Source organism: Erpetoichthys calabaricus, chromosome 2, assembly GCF_900747795.2.
Source record: "Erpetoichthys calabaricus chromosome 2, fErpCal1.3, whole genome shotgun sequence".
In the NCBI taxonomy this organism is placed as follows: domain Eukaryota; kingdom Metazoa; phylum Chordata; class Cladistia; order Polypteriformes; family Polypteridae; genus Erpetoichthys; species Erpetoichthys calabaricus.
Genome location: NC_041395.2, coordinates 129,172,715 through 129,193,081, shown reverse-complemented (window position 1 = coordinate 129,193,081; position 20,367 = coordinate 129,172,715). Strand labels below are relative to the sequence as shown.

At 34.4% G+C, this 20,367-nt stretch overlaps 2 protein-coding genes across 2 annotated transcripts in view; both read right to left on the bottom strand.

Annotated features, from left to right (window-relative positions):
• Positions 1-35: 35 nt before the first annotated feature.
• On the bottom strand, positions 36-4,063 carry LOC127526616 (extracellular calcium-sensing receptor-like). Its single transcript, XM_051922516.1, has 4 exons — positions 3,975-4,063; positions 2,824-3,115; positions 179-1,009; positions 36-44 (listed from the first exon to the last, which is right to left on the bottom strand). Exons 1-4 carry the CDS (start codon positions 4,061-4,063, stop codon positions 36-38), a joined length of 1,221 nt encoding a protein of 406 aa, XP_051778476.1.
• Positions 4,064-5,791: 1,728 nt separating this feature from the next.
• Positions 5,792-20,367, bottom strand: part of LOC114645347 (extracellular calcium-sensing receptor-like) — a 24,425-nt gene continuing 9,849 nt past the window's right edge. Inside the window, exons 5-6 of the mRNA XM_051922515.1 lie at positions 10,368-10,491; positions 5,792-6,931 (exon numbers count right to left, since the gene is read on the bottom strand). Coding sequence (XP_051778475.1) covers positions 6,027-6,931; positions 10,368-10,491 — 1,029 coding nt within the window. The 3' untranslated portion in view covers positions 5,792-6,026. The remainder of the gene's footprint in view (positions 6,932-10,367; positions 10,492-20,367) is intronic.

Sequence of the window (20,367 nt, the reverse complement as noted above, 5' to 3'; positions counted from 1 at the left end):
GTAATTCCGCATTATGTGTTTGTGTAATGAATTGCTCATGTCCACTACATGAAAATAAAAAATGCGAAAAGATCAAAAAGTAATTTGGTGCACACATTCTGTAAAAAACTTCTTTAGAAAAGATAAAATACACAAGTGCTTTAAGGCTAAACAAAGTGTAAGAAGGAGCTGCTCTCACCTGCCAGGACTGGAAATGTTTGATGTTTGCACAGGTTCTATTTTCGAAAGGCCCTTTCCCATTTTCACAAGATGCCAAATCATGCAGAGCATGAGCTAATGCATAGACAGCTTTATAAACATTGTATGAAGCTCTTAACTCGGAAACGTCACTGTATTCTGTCCTGGTGCTCTTGATATCCTCCAGTCCAGAACAGATTTTGCTGCTGCTTCCCAGTGAGGTTGAACTGGTCATGCTGTAGTTTTTTTGAAATGTGCATTCAAATATCCTTTCCCAAAACAAAGTGAGCAAATTATTATTAGGATCTGGAGTGGGATGAGCTTGAAGAAGGAAATCTTCCAGTCCTGGGATTTCCCCTCTTTTGGGGAGAATGCCAATTGTGCCTCCAAATGAATTGAAGTTTTCATTGCTACCTAGTATGGGAAAAGCACTCCAAGAATCGGTTGCTATCCACTGCTTGCCAGTGATGTTTTGCTGTACAATTTCTTTTATTAATACGGTTACAACCAATTTTGTTAAAAACAACACAATAACCTTCGCTGTTGTTTTTTTAATAATATTGATAATGGAAATCATTTTTGCTTTGTCATTCGCTTGTAATGATTCTGAGAAAGCAACACAGCCAAATTTCTTGACTTGTTCATTAATGCTTATGAGAGCATAAAGTCCATAATCATCGTCAGTCACCACTAAGCCTATCCAGGTCCACTTAAAATGTTTAATTATTGCAACTATCGCTTTGACTTGGAAAGCATCACTTGGGACCGTCCTCAAAAAAGAGGGAAACTCCCGTTTATCACTGAGGCAGACACATGAGGCGCAATAACTGATCTGTGAGGAAGAGAACAAAAATGACATGCTTTCATAATCAACTTTACCTTAGGAAAATACCAATGATCTGCTATATATTAATTTGATAAAATAGTGAAGCTTCATTACATTAATTATGCATAAAAGAGATTAAGTACTTTTTAAAGGTATAAAACTAATTTTATTATTTACTTATAAAAAAAGCTTTCAAACACACTACTCTATTGTACTGACCGATTCATTGATTCCATCATTCACTTTCTGAACTCACTTCTTTTAATCAGATCTATGGAGGATAAGTTACTAACCAAATCTTAGCAGGGTGCCAGTCATTCCAGGACAGCACACTTGCACCATGCCAATTTGAGAGTTCTTAGAACATGGAAGGATAAGCACAGTATACCTGAGGTAAACTGATGCAGCTCACGGGATAACACACAAACTCCGCAAAGTGTTTCTGGGGCTGAAGGCAGCAGCATTAAGAAATGTACTGAATTTTAGTAATGTACAAATTACATTGATTAAGTTAAGAAGAAAATAAAGTGCAGATATGTACAAAAACATAGTTGTTTATTTCTGTGTACATATTTGGTTGCGTCATTGTGTTTAATTGTGTATTTTATAAAATTATGTTCAATTTCTAAATGTGTGCAATGCTCTGAGCCCATAAAGATATGTGTGCAACCTAAAGAAAAATTTTATTGAATTTTAGGTAGCCACCCCTTAACTCTAAAATGCATGGATGAAAGGATTGTAGACAGATGCTACAGTAATACATGCTGTTGTTACCCAGTTCCAGAGTCCTGGGTTATGGGATGAAGTCAATCCCTCACTGACACTTGTGCCAGAGTAGCAATAGATGAAAAGCTACAGAGCTTTAGACTGAAGCATAAAAACAAAGACAGGAAGAGCTCTGGAGAAGGAAATACATCAACATTAATAAAAGTAAAAGAATAATTGGAGAAAAGAAGATAAAGTCCAACAATGGATACACTTCAACTCCAGTTATCTATAAAATTTATTATGAAGAGTAAAATGAGCTGGGCTGGCATAGCTGCAAAACTGTTTGTGGCATTTCAGTCTCATTATTCAGGCACATTTTTCATAATAAAGGGTGTCTTGGCTTGCTTTGTTACTCAGATCTCTGTTCTCAACCATGAGAAATTAAATAGAGCAGCTATTATGCATGTGTTTAGCAGTACTTTAATTATGACAGTTAATAATTAAGTTCCCTTTAATTCTAAATAAACTGACAGCATTTTGAATATCTGTTGCTACTAATTGCATTCCGCTATGCTACAAAATGCAGAAATCAATGTGAACACATAAAGCAGCTTTATTTCTATTGATATACTTTGATGCCAATAATCAAAAAAATATTTTGTATGAAATGGCCACAAGACATCTTGAGAAACTGCTAAAGTATTAAATATTGGTAAGACAGTACGATTGCACTATATATACTTTAAAGACAGACAAGGGACTCTTGAGGTATAACATCATATTTTATATAGTTACATTTATTACTAGAGAAAAATACAGGCAAAGCATATTAAATAGCATTGGGTTCAAAAACACTTGAATTTGAAAATAGATTGTGAAAAAATCAGTATTTCTTTAAGAACAACTGTCTATTCTGTGCTTATTATTAATGATAACATTCAGGGTTATTTGGAGAGCTTTGTCTATTTAGAAACTATTGCATTCTTCTGAAGCCTTTATATACTAGTATTATTTCATGTTTTCACAATGAAATAAATAGCACATATAAACCAGTGAAGAGGAATTTCCTATTTAGATTTATTAGTAACATATAAAGCTCACATAAAGCTTACCAAAGGGAATCTATAAACACTAAGTGTCCTTGATATTGCCACAGAATGAATTGATAAAGGATCTCCAATAATGGCTACAACCGGAGGCAGTCCTCGACAGTCTTCAGTGGTGATTATCTCATCTGAGCCAGCGATCAGCATAGAGGCTGCTCGCAGTGCCACCTGCACATTCATACAGTTGTCAAACAGCCGGTAACCCAGCGTTATGTTTGGAAGTAGCCTCTGACTCCTGTTGATTTCCTCAATGGCAAAAATCAGTACCTGGGATCTTTGAAATATTGGTAGATCAAAGCTGTAAGAAGATGAATAACACAGGATAGGGTTTCTTAAACACAAATTACACTACAATAGGAGATTGCAGGCAGAGTATGCCTTCTTGATGATTTTCTAGTTTATTCCCACACTGTATAGGCAATAAAAAAGATAAATTTTCTGCATTTTTAATTTCCAAATAAAGTTTGTAAAGGTTAAAAAAAGAGTACTTTTCTTTAAATGTAAAGTAAATTCATTGTAATCCTTGTGTGATAAATTCTGTTGGCAATGTAAAATGTTTTCAGTCTAATGCTATATCAACAACTAACAAAAACATAAAAAAGTGCTTTAATGATTACTTTGCACAATCAGTTACTAATATACTATAAAAAGTATCTTTTTCAGTAAAATGTTTTGAATAAGTTTACATTATTACAGGTAGATTCTTTGTACTCAGTTTTTTAAGGTTTTAGTTGCTTTATGGTTTGTTTTTTAGGCTGCTTAGTCACTAAGGACATGGTGTGGTTCATATACATTCCTATATGCGTGAACAATTATAGTAACTTACTATTGACGTTTACTTATTTTTTCTTACCTGCAAAAGCACACAAATCCACCCAAAGGAAAAAGTCAAAATATTAAAAAAATGTTTTGGCTCAGACATTATTTAAAGAAACTATTAGTTGTATGCTAAAATGCTGACATAATCAGCCCATGCACAAATATCCACTGTTATTTTAATTTACTAAGCCATCAGATATTTTTGTACAGGTATTAGACTATTTGCAAATTAGATATTAACAAGGTCAGGTGGCAGTATGTTGAATTCTTACATATTTAAAAGCAGTGTAATACACCATTTAAAAACAATAAAATCGTACTATTGTATTTTATCTTACCTTTCACATTTCCATTGTTCAGGCATGGATCTGAAAGATAATTCTGGTGCAGTTGCTTTTAAATGTGAAATCAGTACACCTCCGATCATAATGTCTCCTGATTTATATAAACTATTAAAATTAAATTTTGCTTGTGGTACACATGTAGAATATATAGATACACAAACTGGAAGAACTAACATCAAGAAAATAAAAGCTATTAATATGCATCTCATTGTTGCAGAATGGCAGTGCAGGACACACTCTGTTGACAGAAATGTCTTTAATACTAAATTCTTTTTCTCCAGAGAGATATGTTGCTAATTATTTATGCTCTTTCTCTTGTTTTTCATGTTTGACTCCCCATTATGACTCTCCATTATGCAGTTTTAATGTGACTGTTTGCTACAGTCACATACTGCAATTAAATGTATTTAAAGTATAGGTTCATTTAATAAAAAGTCACTTTTTTCAATGTAATGAATTTTATGTACCTTATATTACTTCAATTGACTAAAGCTGGAGGCAATAGAATTGGAATGCTGTACCAGAAAAAAAGTTGGAGATCATTATTTATTTAATATAGGATTTTAATGTTGATTTAACTTAGCACAGACTTAAATACAGTTTAGTTTCTCTACATGTAAAATTAATAAAGCCACTCTTAAGTGAATGCTCAGAAGACATTCTGTTAGTTTTTATTTATTGTTTTTTTTTATTTCTGAAAAATGTTTGTGTTAAACAATTGGTAAACATGTTTCTTCTACACTGTAATGGCCTGGTCCCCCATCCAGGGATTGCTCCTGTGCTTGCTGGGAGAAGCTCAGCTTTCTCCATGACCCTGCTCAGGATGAAGTGGGTTTGGAAGATGGATGGGTTTTATCTACACAGTGCGGTTCATTACAACATTTTTCTCATATTGCTGTATGCATATGTTAAAATAAAGTGGACATTAATTTATGTTTGCATATTTATCTACCATCACTGTGGATTTGAAAGCATGCATGAAAATGTCAGTATTGTTTCTGCTCTTGTTAAAGGTATTGGAGACAGCTATTTGTTATTAATTTAGGCTTTAATTTAATAAAGCGTTCCACAAAACACTTGGAAGTGTAATATTTAAGAACCTGGAAAGAAACTGTGCTATTACAAGATAATTTAGTTTTTGTTACCAATTGAACAACGTAAGTATTGGTGAAAACATGAAACTTTTACACTTTACTTTACGCCTACGTAATTCTGGTGTGCTTTAACAGTTATGTCTCACTAAGCACAGTGTGATTTTGAAGTGATACCATGTGCTTATTACACAACAGGAGTGTCATCATAGCACAGTGCATATTTCTCATTGTAGTTTGCACCTAAGTATATTTGAACATGTCAGGCAGTACAGTAAATATACTGTAAGTTAACAATGCGTAATCACATTGCAATTACACAAGTTTAGTTGGATACATTAATCATTCGCATTAACTATCCTATATTTAAATAATAAAAAATACAATAAAAACTAATTCATTGGTAAAGTATTGTCTGTTTGGTTATGTAATATTAAATATCTGTTTATTGTATGTGTTTTGTGTAACATATGTAGACATAGATTATTGCTCTCCGCTCCCCATTATTTTGTTTGCTAACTCCAGCCAGTGTTAGAAGCCTGTACTGGTATTACTGGACACAAGACAGTAATGAAACCAACCAACCTATAGCAGACAAAGCCAGCCACACACTAACTCACATCTGGGACACTGTGCAGATGTGAATTAACAAGAAAATATACAGTATATATACACATTGGAAAGAAAGAAGAACAAGCGAGTAATAATTCAGGTCATTGAAAACATCATTAGAATAGTCTGTGCATTTCAGTCAGATATTGTGAGATAAAGCATGATTAATATGGATAGATACATTTTTACAACCTACTTCATAAATGGTGGCCAGAGCTAATCATGGCAGCAGCAGGTGCAAGGTAGACTCTCTTCAACATTACATAGAATGAAAGCATCTTTATTAATCAAGGCAGACATTGCCAAATATGAATCATATGAAATTAAAATATTAATATAATATTTATTTTACAGACCTACCCATCAAGGCCTTCTTTGTATTCTGTTCAGGTTTAAACAAAATAATGTAACATTTTGGAGCAAATATCGCAACCAGAAGGCCAAAGCTTGAGGCCAGAATAGCAAACACCTCTACAGCCACTGTGTATTTTCCAGGAGAGCTGATATAAGCAGGTATGAATGTGATCCACACAGCACAGAAGATCAGCATGCTGAATGTGATGAATTTGGCTTCATTAAAAGTGTCTGGCAAATTTCTGGCCAGGAAAGCTAACAGAAAACAGAGACAGGCTAAAAATCCAATGTATCCAAGAAGACAAGCAAAACCTGCAACCGATCCAACATCACACTCCAAAATAATTTTCAAATTTTGATATTTTGTGTTTTTGGAAGGGGCTGGTGGAGAAGTAATCAGCCATATTAAGCAAATTAGAGCCTGAAGCAGTGTGAAAAGTAAGACTGTGCTTCTCTGCTTTGAAACTCCAAACCATTTCATCATATTGTTACCAGGCAGTGTGGCTTTAAATGCCATTATCACAACAATAGTTTTGACCAGAATACAAGAAATACACAAAACAAAACTGATGCCAAACATCACATGTCTCAGCATGCAGGTTACATCAGTGGGTTTTCCAATGAAACACAGTGAACAAAGGAAACACAAAGTTAAAGAGAGTAGGAGAAGAAAACTCAGTTCGGAATTATTGGCTTTTACAACTGGGGTATTCCGAAAACACAGGAAAATTGCAAAAACAGCAACTGAAATGGAGGCTCCAAGCAAAGCCGTTGCTGTTAATGTTATTCCCATTGCTTCTTCAAATGACAGAAATTCAGTTTCTCTTGGCACACACTCATTTCTTCCATAGTTTGACCAGAACTCAGAAGAACATGTGAGGCACTGAATTGAGTCTAAAATAAAGGAATTCCACAGTTAATTCAATCATTACATAGACTGATTTGTGACAATGACTCTTCAGTTAGTAACTTGATCAGTAGAAAAGCAAAAACATTTTATAAGTATATGAACAATCAATGACACTCAGAGCAAGCTAGTCATTAAGGCATTGGCATGGAGTGCAACATCTTATACTGTGTTGCCAGCACATTATCTTATCTTGCTAACTTGGAAGACTAAGTAACTCACCTACCGTAAGATATCAGGAAAAAGACATTCTGGAAATTAGAAAAAAAATCAAATACACTTTATAAGTAACATTTTAAAATGAGTTTCTAAGACAGTAGATATTTATTAATATAGAGATCAATACATTTAGTACGCTGAACCATCGCCAACTTTTTGGATAGTGTTGTATTTCTGATAAATTTCTTATGTAATAATAATAATACTAATAATAATAATAATGTTTTGTTTTTGTAGCATCTTGTTTATACTTGGTTGGTGAAAGATTGATGTTGAGCAATATGTAGAGAGAGCCAACAAGGAGAATAGTGCTAGAGGAAAATTTCTTGGAAGGCTGTAGATTGGTCTTTAGAGTAGTCACAGACCGCACATTAGAAGAAAGAAGCTTTTAGTTATAGGGCACCCAAAATCTGAAATGACCTACCTACTAATATTAGAGGAGCCCTATCAGCCTCCATACTTAACTCAAGATTGAGCAGTCTTTATTTTAATACTGCATAACATAATAATGCATTTGACTATTCTCATATTACTTTCATACATTGCATTTTATAGCAATGCTATTAAGTTGTAGCAATTGCTTCAATCAGCCATCACGAAGTCCTTCTCATTTCTCCGTACTTAGGTTGAATTACAGCTAATGTTTCATCACAGATGGTGACGCATACGTTCATATGCATATGTTCTTTCTAGAATTTTGGAACTCAATGGACTTAAATTTGAAATTAACAGAAATCTTTGAATTCCTGCTCTGCAAAGTTCAGTATTACTCATTTCACATGTTTAACAATAATTTTTAAAGACATAGACCACTAAAAAAATAAGGATGCAAAACACCATTGTAAAATCAAATGATAAACAAAAACAACTTCCTCCTAAGTTTTATCACAAGGCCTTTTTCTAATTTAAAGTGTGGGTGGTAAGAAGAAACTGAAAATAATGATTAAAAGGCACAAGCTTCTACTTCACATGATGTTAGCACTGTTCCTTTATGACTCCATAGTTCTGGAATCAAATTCTAGCCAAGTCAACATCTGAAGAGAGTTCTCACATTCCCCTTGTGTTTATGGGTGCTTCCTACCATGAAATATTAAAAAAAAAACTGCTTTTTGTCTTTTCATAGCTGCTTTTTAGTGCCACATTCAATAGATTATATGTGTATTGCCATAACATATACTTCAGAAATTTTCAATCATTATTAACCTCTAATTTTCTCAGTTTTTTTCTGCTCAATGTATTCTGCAGCCATCTGTGATGTTGGAAGAGTTTGAATACTCCAGGCATCCCACTACACTGAATCTCCTGGAGCAAAGCTTAAAAATAATAAGGAACAACTTAAGTACATTTCCGTTAGGTAGAATACCCGTTGAAGACTGTGTGATGTGTTGGCCTTGAAATCCATTATAGATTTATCTTCTGCAGCATCCCACTGGCTGGAGTTTACAATTTTCTGTCCTCTCTGGCCATTTCACCATAGAATTGAACTTATTGTTACAATATAAGAGACTTTGTAATTACCGCATATACTTGCGTTTAAGTTCTCCCACGGATAAGTCGGGGCTTGATTTTACTGTATAATTTCCAGTATTTTATAATGTTGGTCATAGAAGTCGAATATGGAAAACTCACTATTTGGTCCGAGATTATGATATGCTAACGTCCACCTGAGAGAGTAACCATGGAGCACACGGCCTATTTTTCTATGTATTGTGCATATTCCGAAATGACGTTTGCACTGCTTTGTGTTGTTTTGTATCTTACACCCTCATACATCTTCATCGTAAGAGCATCAATTATCTATGATGGAGCGTTCAATCAGAAGAAAATATGAAACTGGTTTTAAATTAAAAGTCATTGAAGTGGCGAAAGAAACTGCGCTGCTGCAACAAAATTCAATGTGTCTGAGAAACTGGTGTGAGTTTGGAGGAAGCAAGAAGATATCAAAAAAAATTAAGTGTCACATTTTTGAATGGGCGTATAACTCGGGGTCTGATTTTATGATCAATTTTTTGGGTTTCAAGACCCTGACTTTTATGCGAGTATATATGGTAAGCAATTAATCCATAGTAAAGAACTTGTTGATCTTTTATGTAAGTGCATATCGATTATTCTTATTACTTTTGATACTTCACTTATTTATTAGTTTTTCTCTTTAGCTTTTTGTAGAGCAGTTTCAGTTATGTGTTTTATATGAAAATGTGCTATAGAAATAAATGTTGTGGTTGTTGTTTATCTGTGGACTCCAATTTTCTCCTACAGGTTGATTTGATTGGTATATATAGTTGGTTGTGTATCATCATGTTTCTGCCTTGCATTCAATGCTGTTGTGTTTGGTCTCAGCTTTCCATGGTAAAGTAAGCGGATTAAAAATTTAAAATAATACAACTATGAATAAACAGAATCGCTGCAATGAAAACATGATGAGACTGTATCTAATTAGATCTGTTATGATTATTGCTTATTTTAAGATGCCTTAAGATAATTTACAGAATCAGGCCATAACATAATTACATATAAGCTTTTTTTTGTGGTTGGTGCACTTTCATATGAAGTAACTTACTTAGGCTCACACAGTAAGATGAGGATTTTGCTTCAAAGTTAAACACCCTAATCCATTACTCCATACTACCTGCTCTAGCTTATGTTAGATTAGGTTAGGTAGATTTTTTTATTCCTAGAGGAAAATTTGTTTGCAGCAGAAAAGTGCAAATATAAGGCATACACAGAAACAAGAAAAAAAGCAAAGATGCAACAACTGAAAACTAAGTATACACAATGAAGATTAGTACAAGAAAAATAATTACCTTCAACAGCACACAATAAAGAAAACAAAATCAGAATTCGGAAGCATCTCTACAAGTGACAGAATTCAAAGTGCTTATAGCTCTAGAAATAAGAGTTCTTAAATCTGTTGGCCTTTACCCTTGGGGAAACAGAATCAGCAGAGCAAACCCCCATGAATACAAGAAGAATGTGCGCTCTCTACTTTGAAAGCACCATAACAAATAATAAAGTGCAAGAACTGTGTCATTAGTATTCAGTTTTACTGTGTGATACATAATGGTATTTTGCTTGATTTCTTATTTGTCATACAGGTCTGAAGGAGACATCCAATTATAAACATATGAATATTTGGATATAGATTTAAGATGCTAATTTTTCAGGTTAAAGAACTGATCAATTCTGTGTTTATTTGATGCTTACCTACTTGACTGCTGATTTCACCATCTGCACAGGGAATGCAGTCAAAACAGCAAACTGGCTCTCCTTTACGGGTTGCCTTTCTTGTGCCTGGTGGACAACTTCTACTGCAGACTGACTCGGGCACCTGAGACACAGTCAAAGTCATGAATAATGAGTAATGGCATTATGACTGCTCTGCATGGCTCTCCTGTACGTGTGTGGAATACTGAAAACATCAGTGATTGGAATCTAAAGCACTGTTGTATTTGTGTTGCATTCAGGTATGATCAAATAATTTACTGTATATCATGTGTTATTATACTTAGAAAAGTGTATAACTCAATACACTGCATGCATATACTTTGTTAAGAAGTAAATCGCAAAACTATGACATTATATTCAACTGTCATAACACAAAAAGCACAAAGTCGTTTTGGGGTGAGAGTTTTGGAATTTCCATTTTAAAGAACTAAAAAACTCTGAATTAATCCTTGTCCTCTGATGATCATAAATTACATATTAAATATTTATAAATACTGCATATTGAACTTAAATGAGATATCACATTTCCAACTTAAATATAAAAGGATTACTTTTAAAATAAGGAGTGATATCATTAATATTTATTTCCTACAGTCTGAAGAAAACTTGAACTGGTAAGTTTGTCCTAAAAATTCTTTCTCCCTGTCTCACACAGACACACACTTATATATTGTACATATTGTACGTTGAACAAAATTAGTTGTTAATGACATATATTGACAGAAAGTATTTTTTCACTTAATATGGTGCATTATCGTAATGAAGAGAAAAAAAATCCTAACCTTTCCATGATTAAAATTCCAAAATATCATATCTTCATTAAGTGCAAGTTCATTCCCTATTGTGGAGGATCCGTCAAACAAACCAACCACTTTAGTAACCACACTACCACCATCATCAGCACGCTGCCAGTTCAAAATGTCATACATTGGAAGCGCATCTCCATTCTTATCAAATGCCACTCTGTCTCCAGATTTAGTCACGAAGCTGACCGTCTTCAGGTAGTGCAGAAGCTGTCGTAAAATATACAGGCTTTAAATGTGTCAATGAATACAAAATTTTAAACAAAGAAAGACATTTATTTTAAAAATGTTAAAGAAATTCTACTTGTTAAATAAAGTGCCTCACAGTTCTGAGAGCACATTCAGATTCTAAATAAATGAACATACTTCTGTTCACTGAGTATGCAGAAATTTCTTTATGGTACACATAAACACATCGTTATACCAGGAACATGATACTGGAGTAAAAATTTTCTAAAGTGTAACAGACACTTGTTTTTTAGCTGAAAAAAATGCTTTACCTGCCATGGCTGCAATTTTTTGATGTCTGCACAAGCTTTATTTTCAAATGGTCCTTTTCCACTTTCACAAAATATTAAATTATGAAGAGCATAGGCTAAGGTATACACTGCTTTGTAGGCATTATACGTTGTTCTTAGTTCTGACACATCACTGTATGCAGTTTTTGTGTTTAGAATGTCCTCTTTTCCTGTACATACTTTGGATGATGTATACGTGGTATTGTTTTCTGTAAACGTGCATCCAAACATTGTTTCCCAGAATTGGGCTAAAAGGTTATTATTGCCATCCATACTGGGTTGAATTTGAAGAAGGTGCTTTTCAAACCCTGGAATCAGCCCCCTTTTTGCATTGATTCCTATTGTTCCACCAAAAAACCTGAAGTTCTCGTTTCTGGCAAAACCTGGAAAACCACTTAAAGAATCACTTCCTATCCATTGTTTTCCAGTAATGTTTTGGGAAACAATTTCATTTATGAACAGAGTTGCTTCTGATTTTTGCATAAACAAAACAATAATTTTTGCTGTAGATAGTTTTAAGATGTGGATGATCTGTAACATTTTTTCTCTTTCATTGGCTGTGAATGTTCTTGAGAAAGCAATACATCCAAATTTATTGACCTCTTCATTAAAGCTCAAGAGGGCATAACGTCCATAATCATCATCACTTCCCACAGCCCCCACCCAGGTCCATCTGAAATGCTTGATAATCTCAACCATCACTTTGACCTGAAAGATATCACTTGGTATTGTCCGAAAGAATGATGGGTACTCTTGTTTGTTGCTCAAGCATGAGCATGAAGCACTATAACTCACCTAAAAATAAGATACATATAGTACTATATGTTTTAAGTTAAAAATGTATGCAAACACCATTGATATTTAATCGTTTCATGTTCAATATCTACACCATTTCATTTCCACAACAAACTTTCAATTATTGCACTAAATAACAATAAACCTCAGTTTGCAATAATATGTATTTTAACAGTTGAACAAACTGTCTAAAGAAAATGAACAGAAGGCTTATAACATAAACAAATATTCTTTGATCTGAGTGAGTGTGCCCTGTTACACACCAGTGCCTCATCCTGCCAAGGTCCCTGCCTTGTACATGGCGATGCCAAGGTAAACTGCAGTGCTCTGTGACTCTTGAAAAGACATGGATGCTCAAGAAATGGGTGGCTAGATATACATGCAGAATTTCTTTATGCATTGAATAAATCTGTAAAATTCATCTTAGAATTCTGTATGGGAAGTCAAGTAGTCTGATTTTACAGTTTGTTAAGAAAAAGTCTAAAAATGCTATGTATCAAGAAGTGAAAATAATGCAGGTAAAGAGGTGTAAAAATAGCAACTGAAAATTATCTACAACAGGATACAATCCTAAACTAATTTTGAAACCGCTGCAAAGTTGAAATTGCACAGTATCATCATGAATATAAGAAAGAAAAGATAAAAAATTTAGTTGCAAAAATGTATTTCTCGGAGAGGACAGATAACTAGCTTAACTGTTGACTAATGCAGCATAAATAGCATAACAACTGAATAATTTTACTGGATGTATCCTATGAGACAGTATTAAGAAAGAACTGAGATACATTACCAAAGGAATTCCAAACAACCCCAGAACCCTTGATATAGCAACAGAATGTGAGGATACGGGGTCTCCAATTATCGCAACAACAGGTGGGAGACCTTGGCAGGAGTAATCAGACGCAGAATCTTCCAAACCACCAATGTGCTTCAGTGCTGCCCTCAGAGACATTTGTAGATTCAAGCAATTGTCAAGGATTCGATAGCCGAGAGTGAGGTTTGGCAAAAGAGTTTCATCCTTGTTGATTTCTTCAATGGCAAAAATCATTGCTTCCATTCTTTGAAAGAATGAGAGATCAAAGCTGTTTGGAAAGATAAATACAACATGGCAATAATTTTGACTGTAAACATGGGGGCAAGCGAGACCCTGGATGAGACATCATTTCATCATAGGAACATACAGAAAATGTTTTTAAAAAATATCCATTCAACACACGTTACTATTTTTTGCTTGAATTGGTTCAAAACTTTGCTTAAACTGCCTTCATTTGATTCAGCTAGCATGAAATAAATGTTTCATTTATACAGATTCGATTTAGTTTGTAGTAATCTTGAAGCTGAAACATTTGTACATTGCAAAATGAATTCAGATTTTATGTTAGGTAAAATCATCGCTAATGTAAAAAAAAAAAAAATATATATATATATATATATATATATATATATATATATACTAGGAACTTTGTTACAAATCTTATTACCAACAAGGTTTTATTTAGAATTTCTAATTAATTAAATATAAAGAAAAAAAACACATAAAACAGTTTTATACATATATATATATAAAATACATGAACATTCTGTTGATGCCTTTTCATTACTCTTTGTTTGTATGGGCAATTAATCAGTCCCTGATGATAATAAATGAAACAACAAGAATAATAAGAGAGTAAAATACTGTTTAATCAAAATAGGTTAATACGATTAACTCATTAGTAGTATATGTATGTGTATATAAAATGCAAAGTAAATTGTTTCAGTTTTATACCTTAATTGTTAAAATTTGAACACATTTATATATACACCATATAATGTAAAGTAAATCATCTCAGTTTTTAACCATATTTGCTACAATGTGAATGCATTTGTTAACTCACCCCTCACATTTCCACTGTTCAGGTTTAGATCTAAAAGACATATCTGGAGGTATGGCTCTTAAGTGAGCAATAAATATGCCTCCCAGTACAATATCTCCAGATTTATACAAAGCATTAAAAGTAAATTTTCCCTGAATATCACACAGGGAGTCCTTTGGAGCAGGTACTGGAGAAGCGACAGCTAGCAAAATAGGTATCCACAAAGTATATTTCATTGCTGCAGAGTACAAACCTAAGAAGAGTTTTGATATTTGTACTTTTATACCAAATGATTTCATCTCCAGAGATGTTGTTTAGTGAGTATGTCCCATTGCTGCACTTTATGCTTCGTGATAGGATTACATCACTTCATGCCTTTGAAATATACTTGAGGCTGCTTATTAGTCTCTAAGATTTCCTAGTTACAGTTGTGTCTCTAAGCTATATCTGAAATTAATACATTTGAGGAATTCAGTAATTAATAAGGAGGGTGTTTATGAAGAACTGGAAGGAGACAGCTCAAGCGCTGAAAATAGTCACAAACTTTTTATATACTGCTTTTTGTACCCATTGATTATCTCTAGAGCAATTGATTATCTGTGAACGAATTTGTGAATAACTTTCTGTGACTGACAGGTGAGAGGTGACTGAAACTTTGACATAATGTAGGATTCTTACCATGTTTTAATGCTAATGTAATGAGAGCCATATTAACCCTTGAATTTAGATGACCTGATGAGGTTGACTCATTGATCATGCTTTAAAGGGGTGCAGATAATTACTTCCATAAGAATGTAGTTACCTCAGATAGAAACCCATCCAAATCCAGAGCCTTACATGCAGCCATGTAATCCAGCAAAAGTAATGGATCTGTTCAAGAAAGATACATCTGCATCTGTGAGGCATGGATAAGGGATCTTGTCAAGAAACGCTTTTAAGTCAGGAAGACAGAGGTTATGGACTACAGAAAAGAAATTTCTAAAATAATCATGAAATTAATTATCTAAGATATGAGGATCAGTTAGTCCTAATAGAAGGGACTGTGGCAAATGTGTCACACTTTTTTAGTCTTAGTGCAAGTAATTTACTGGGCTTAGTACCCAATATATAATAATTGGAGCTAGTGCGGTAAATTAGAAACTCTGCACTCAAGAGGGCATTGAGCTCAGTTCACACACGCTAACAATCTCTAGTTATCCTTACCAAGAACAAGTGGACACATCCTTCAAATACCAAAAGTCTAGATTCTAAATCAGAGACTTTCTGACATTTAACACAGGACTGGTGAGATGAGAATGCAATAGTGAAGTCCTGGATAAATCCTTTAACTGCCTTCCAGCCTGTACTGGATCATCTATAGGTCCCTGGTTAAAATCTAGAAATTTGTTTAGTTTGTTTCCAAGCTGCTTACAAAATGGCTTGATTTTTAAAAGAGATGTATGAAGAACATAAAGAGAAACAAAGTTGGCACAGCTGCATAAAGGAGACCTGTTTATCTGAAAGACACAATGAAAAAATACACATTTAAACTAATGGGGCTGGAGAGGAGGAAAATAGTATATAATAGAAGTTAGATTGTGTTTTATGGTAAGAAGAAAAAAATAGAACTCTTTTACTGATGGATTTGATGAGCAAAAACCCTCAACTAAGTTAAGGTGGGCACAAAGTTTACATAAAGAAGTAGACGAAAGGAGAGGAGGAGGGGCTTTGTCTAATAGTGGATTAATTATTGCATTAGCATCAATTCCAACTCATAAAACATAGCCATGAAAATTAAGAAGTTCACTGGCTAGACAAGGAAAACAGTAAGGAGTATAAGCATATGATGTTATTATCGCCAGTTTAATGTTCTCCATATCAGCTAAGACATAACAGAACCAGCTGATTTCATCATTACCTGTTTTGATAATATTGATCTGAGAAGCTTCTCTAGAATAAAATGACCACAGTACATTTTTTGGAAAAAGCTGATGAAGATGTTACAATATGATAGTGAACAATAGCGGCCAGTAAATGAGATTCCTGAATTAGGTAAATATCTATACAACGTCTGTGGTGAATGTCTAGTACACTCATGCGATGAGGAGCAGAGTTCATGGCCCTACTCTTTCAAGAAACAATGTTAACCTTCATCTTAATCAAGATAAGTAAAAAGAAAGAAAGAAGTTGGAATTTCCAAGTTCCAAGTAAAAATTTTCAACTGGAAAGCCCCTTCAAGTCAGATTTTCTATTCAGAAACTTTGGCATGGTGGTGAAGTCTGAGTTTGTCTAACTTAAGATAATGACGTCAATCCACAATGGCAACATACACTGCAAACTTTAGTGGAAGCTATTGTTTTATACTGTTTATTAGTACTTCTGTCTATTTGTGTCTCATTAAATCATTTGTACACATAGAACCTTCCAACCTCTATCTTTGGACATATTGCTACTGTGTTTACATGCACAGAATACCACATAATGCATTTCATAACTGGTATTTATTCAGAAAAAAAAAACACAAACAAAGGTTTTCCTGAAGACGTCCATACTGGTTTTCTGAATGTTTTACTGGTACACATTTAGCTTAGGTGTGACGTCATTCCCAGTTTTGACATTTCACTTTCATGGTAAACAGAATGCAGCATTAGTACAACATTTTCGCGACTCAGGAACCCATCCACAGATGTTCCCACAACCCATAATATTCCTCCCCAGACAGCAAATGCTCCATCAACCACCACAGATACTCTGCCAATCATATAACACTACAAATTAAAACAGTAAACAGAGTCCTTTGTTGACCAAAGCCACAGCATGGCACAAAGGAGATGGATATGTAACCACACCTGGCGGTTCAAGGCAATATTGTGAAAATCCAGGAGCCCCAGAACCCTACCCCCTAGACCCCAACTTCTTGTTTGAAAGTCAATATACCACTTTGAAGACAGTTAATACCCTAATATGAGCAACTGTGTGTAAATTATTGCCAGAACAAGACTGATAAATTCATTGTAGTTGAATATAATAAACAGAACTCTGAATGGCAGGAAAAATAACATTCCAGCAAATTACAAACAGTACATGAATTGCTCATAGGCTCAAATAAAAGCCTTAAGAGCCTTATCTATTACACTAAAGCTTAGCACAAAAATCAGGAGAACAAAGCTTTGAGCAAATTTATCTATTGCTGCAAGAGCCCCCACCTCCGTTCTCAAATTGAAATGTAGTTTGTTTGTATTTTCCACTGATGCTTTTGCTCATTCACTGCCAATGCTGCCAAATGCACAAACAATAAAAATATAAAGTGGATTCTTTATATAAATGATGTAATCACTGATAGAAATGTAATATATTGTCCATGTAATATTTCGGGAAAAGCATACCTAACATGGTTTGCATAATCATTAAGCTGGCAAAGCTCAGCATGGTAAGTATAGTAAAAATTAATAGCTAGTTAAGATACTTAAACTAATGGGGAAACTTGCTTTATGAATTTTATGTGTTTTATTTTATTTTACATGTCATCTTTATACTTAATTAGTTAAGTCTAAATAGGAGGAAATGAAACAAACTTCAGCTTGTGTTAGGCTCACTGGGTATGACAAGCACAATCCGAAATGGGTTCGAGATTATGTCAAAGATATGTTTATTCTGATAAACTGGGTTGTTTGTTTAAAGAGTCAGCATTTATAAGATACATATTAACCAAAGGTGTTAATTGCTAAAGGTCATGAAAATTGTATAAAAAGGCGTGTCTGCAAATGAGCGACACACACATATCAACCATACAGGTAGGATCTGTATGTGTGTGACAATAAAGATATCCTTGCTTTGGACAGCTAAAAAATAAAAGTGTCTGTGATTTATTTTATTTAGGCAAATTCTTACTGAACCCCTTCATTTGGTGGCAACCGTGGGATTCCAGTCTGGTAGACTCAGACCTGGTCCTGGCCTGACTTGGGGAAAGAAGGTAGAATACATCAGTGTTTAAAGGTAATGTGTGGAAAAACCTTTTGTTTTGTTCAAATTTCCTTCTTCCCCTCTCTGCTGCTTAATGAGAGAGTGCTGATGACTGACAGTCCTAATCCATCCAGCCATCCATTTTCCAACCCGCTGAATCCAAACACAGGGTCACGGGGGACTGCTGGAGCCAATCCCAGCCAACACAGGAATAATGTAAAGTAAAAATAACAATAATAATTCTTTGCATTTATATAGCGCTTTTCTCACTACTCAAAGCACTCAGCAATTGCAGGTTAAGGGCATTGCACAAGGGCCTAACAGAGCAGAGTCTCTTTTGGCTTTTATAGGATTCAAACCTGCAACCTTCCGATTGCCAGTGCAGATCCCTAACCTCAGAGCCAGCTGAAGATAGTTCTCTGAAGCAAAGATATTAGTAAAACTAAGCTTGGTAAAAATGGGTAATGAGGCTGTATGCTATGCTTTTTAAAAGTTAGTCCAGCGTTGTATATGTTTGGTAAACTACAGAAAAAGTACAAATAAGCAAATGCAAAACTGGAATAAAATCACTACAAAGGGCCATGAACAAGATACTCATTTTCCAGTGGATGGCAGTTTTAACTGGGATAAATGGTGTTATTTAAAGGAATGTCTTGTCAAAGAAAATAAGGCGGTACTGAGACAGAGACTATGGACTCTGGATCCAGAATATAGGTGTCGGAATAGTGAAATTAATAGATGTCATGATGTCATGACGAGAAAAAGATAAAAGAACAAGGGGATTGCCATTAATTGTTTGAAATGTCTACTAATGAACTCAAATGGCTATACATGGCAATTTCTAATAAAGCCCAAAGGGATAAATGGGTGCATGCCCCAGATTTAAATGACAAATTGGTTCCATTTCTGCCAGATCACGCAGCAGCTGAAGCTGACACAGGGGTTGGCACTGCATTGGCGGTAGATTAAATACAGAAAACTAAAGCAGTTCAAAGCAGCACCTTAGGGGACAAAATGAGTAAAGTCACTAAAGGAGCACACACCAAAGGCGTGAATTGTAAAAGGTCATGCAAACTATATAGAAAGGCTTTTCGGCAAATGAGCAACACATACACAAAAACTGTGTAGCTAGGGGCTGTGTGCGTGACAATAATTATATCCTTACTTTAGATGACTAAAGAATGAGTGTCTGAACACCTTCAAGCAAACTTTCTCGTAGTTTTTAGCCCACTACTAGCATCAGCATTAAATACTCAATTAAGGGAATGGGAACTGTCCCATAGAACACTGGCTGCTAAAGTTCTTTGATGTCAAAGCATTATGGAGAGCTGGGCTAAGCTGGCTGCACTGTAAATTTTTGGCAAAAAGGTCACTAGCAAACATAGCATATTTGCTGCAAAAATATTTTAGCAAAATTTGCTGCTCAACACTAGAGACCGGCCAGCCTAGGTCTCCAGAACTGAAACTTTATCTTATAAAAAAGACCCTGGACACCCCAAGGGTTTACACTTTCTCATGGAATCCAGTTAAGTTGTCATATCTCAGTTACTGTAAAATATTAATGTTATTCAAGTTGAAATTTGACCTGTTTTACTGTGTGTTCACTTATGTAAATGATAGGCAGTTTAATTATTTTGGTTTTTGCATTATAGTTGTAAACTAGTACAAATGTTCTGAGCTTGTAATCCGTGAAGAGTGGTATACAAAAACAAACTGAATTTCATAAAATTTAATGTCAACTTTTTCTTAACATGATCACAATATACAGTAATAATTTCAGTACAGTAGTCTTTACATTTCAACCAAACATTGGCATTTAAATTAATGTTTTTTCCATCAATTAAACAAAAAGAAACATTCTAAACTAATACCAGAGATATTAACATATTTTGAAATTAAAATTGAAGTTAAACTTTTAATGTATTATTTTACTTTGCTGATCTTCCCAACAAGGCCTTTTTTGCATTCTTTTCAGGTTTAAACAAAATAATGTAGCATTTTGGGGCAAATATTGCAACCAGGAGGCCAAAGCTTGAGGCCAGGATAGCAAACACCTCTACAGCTA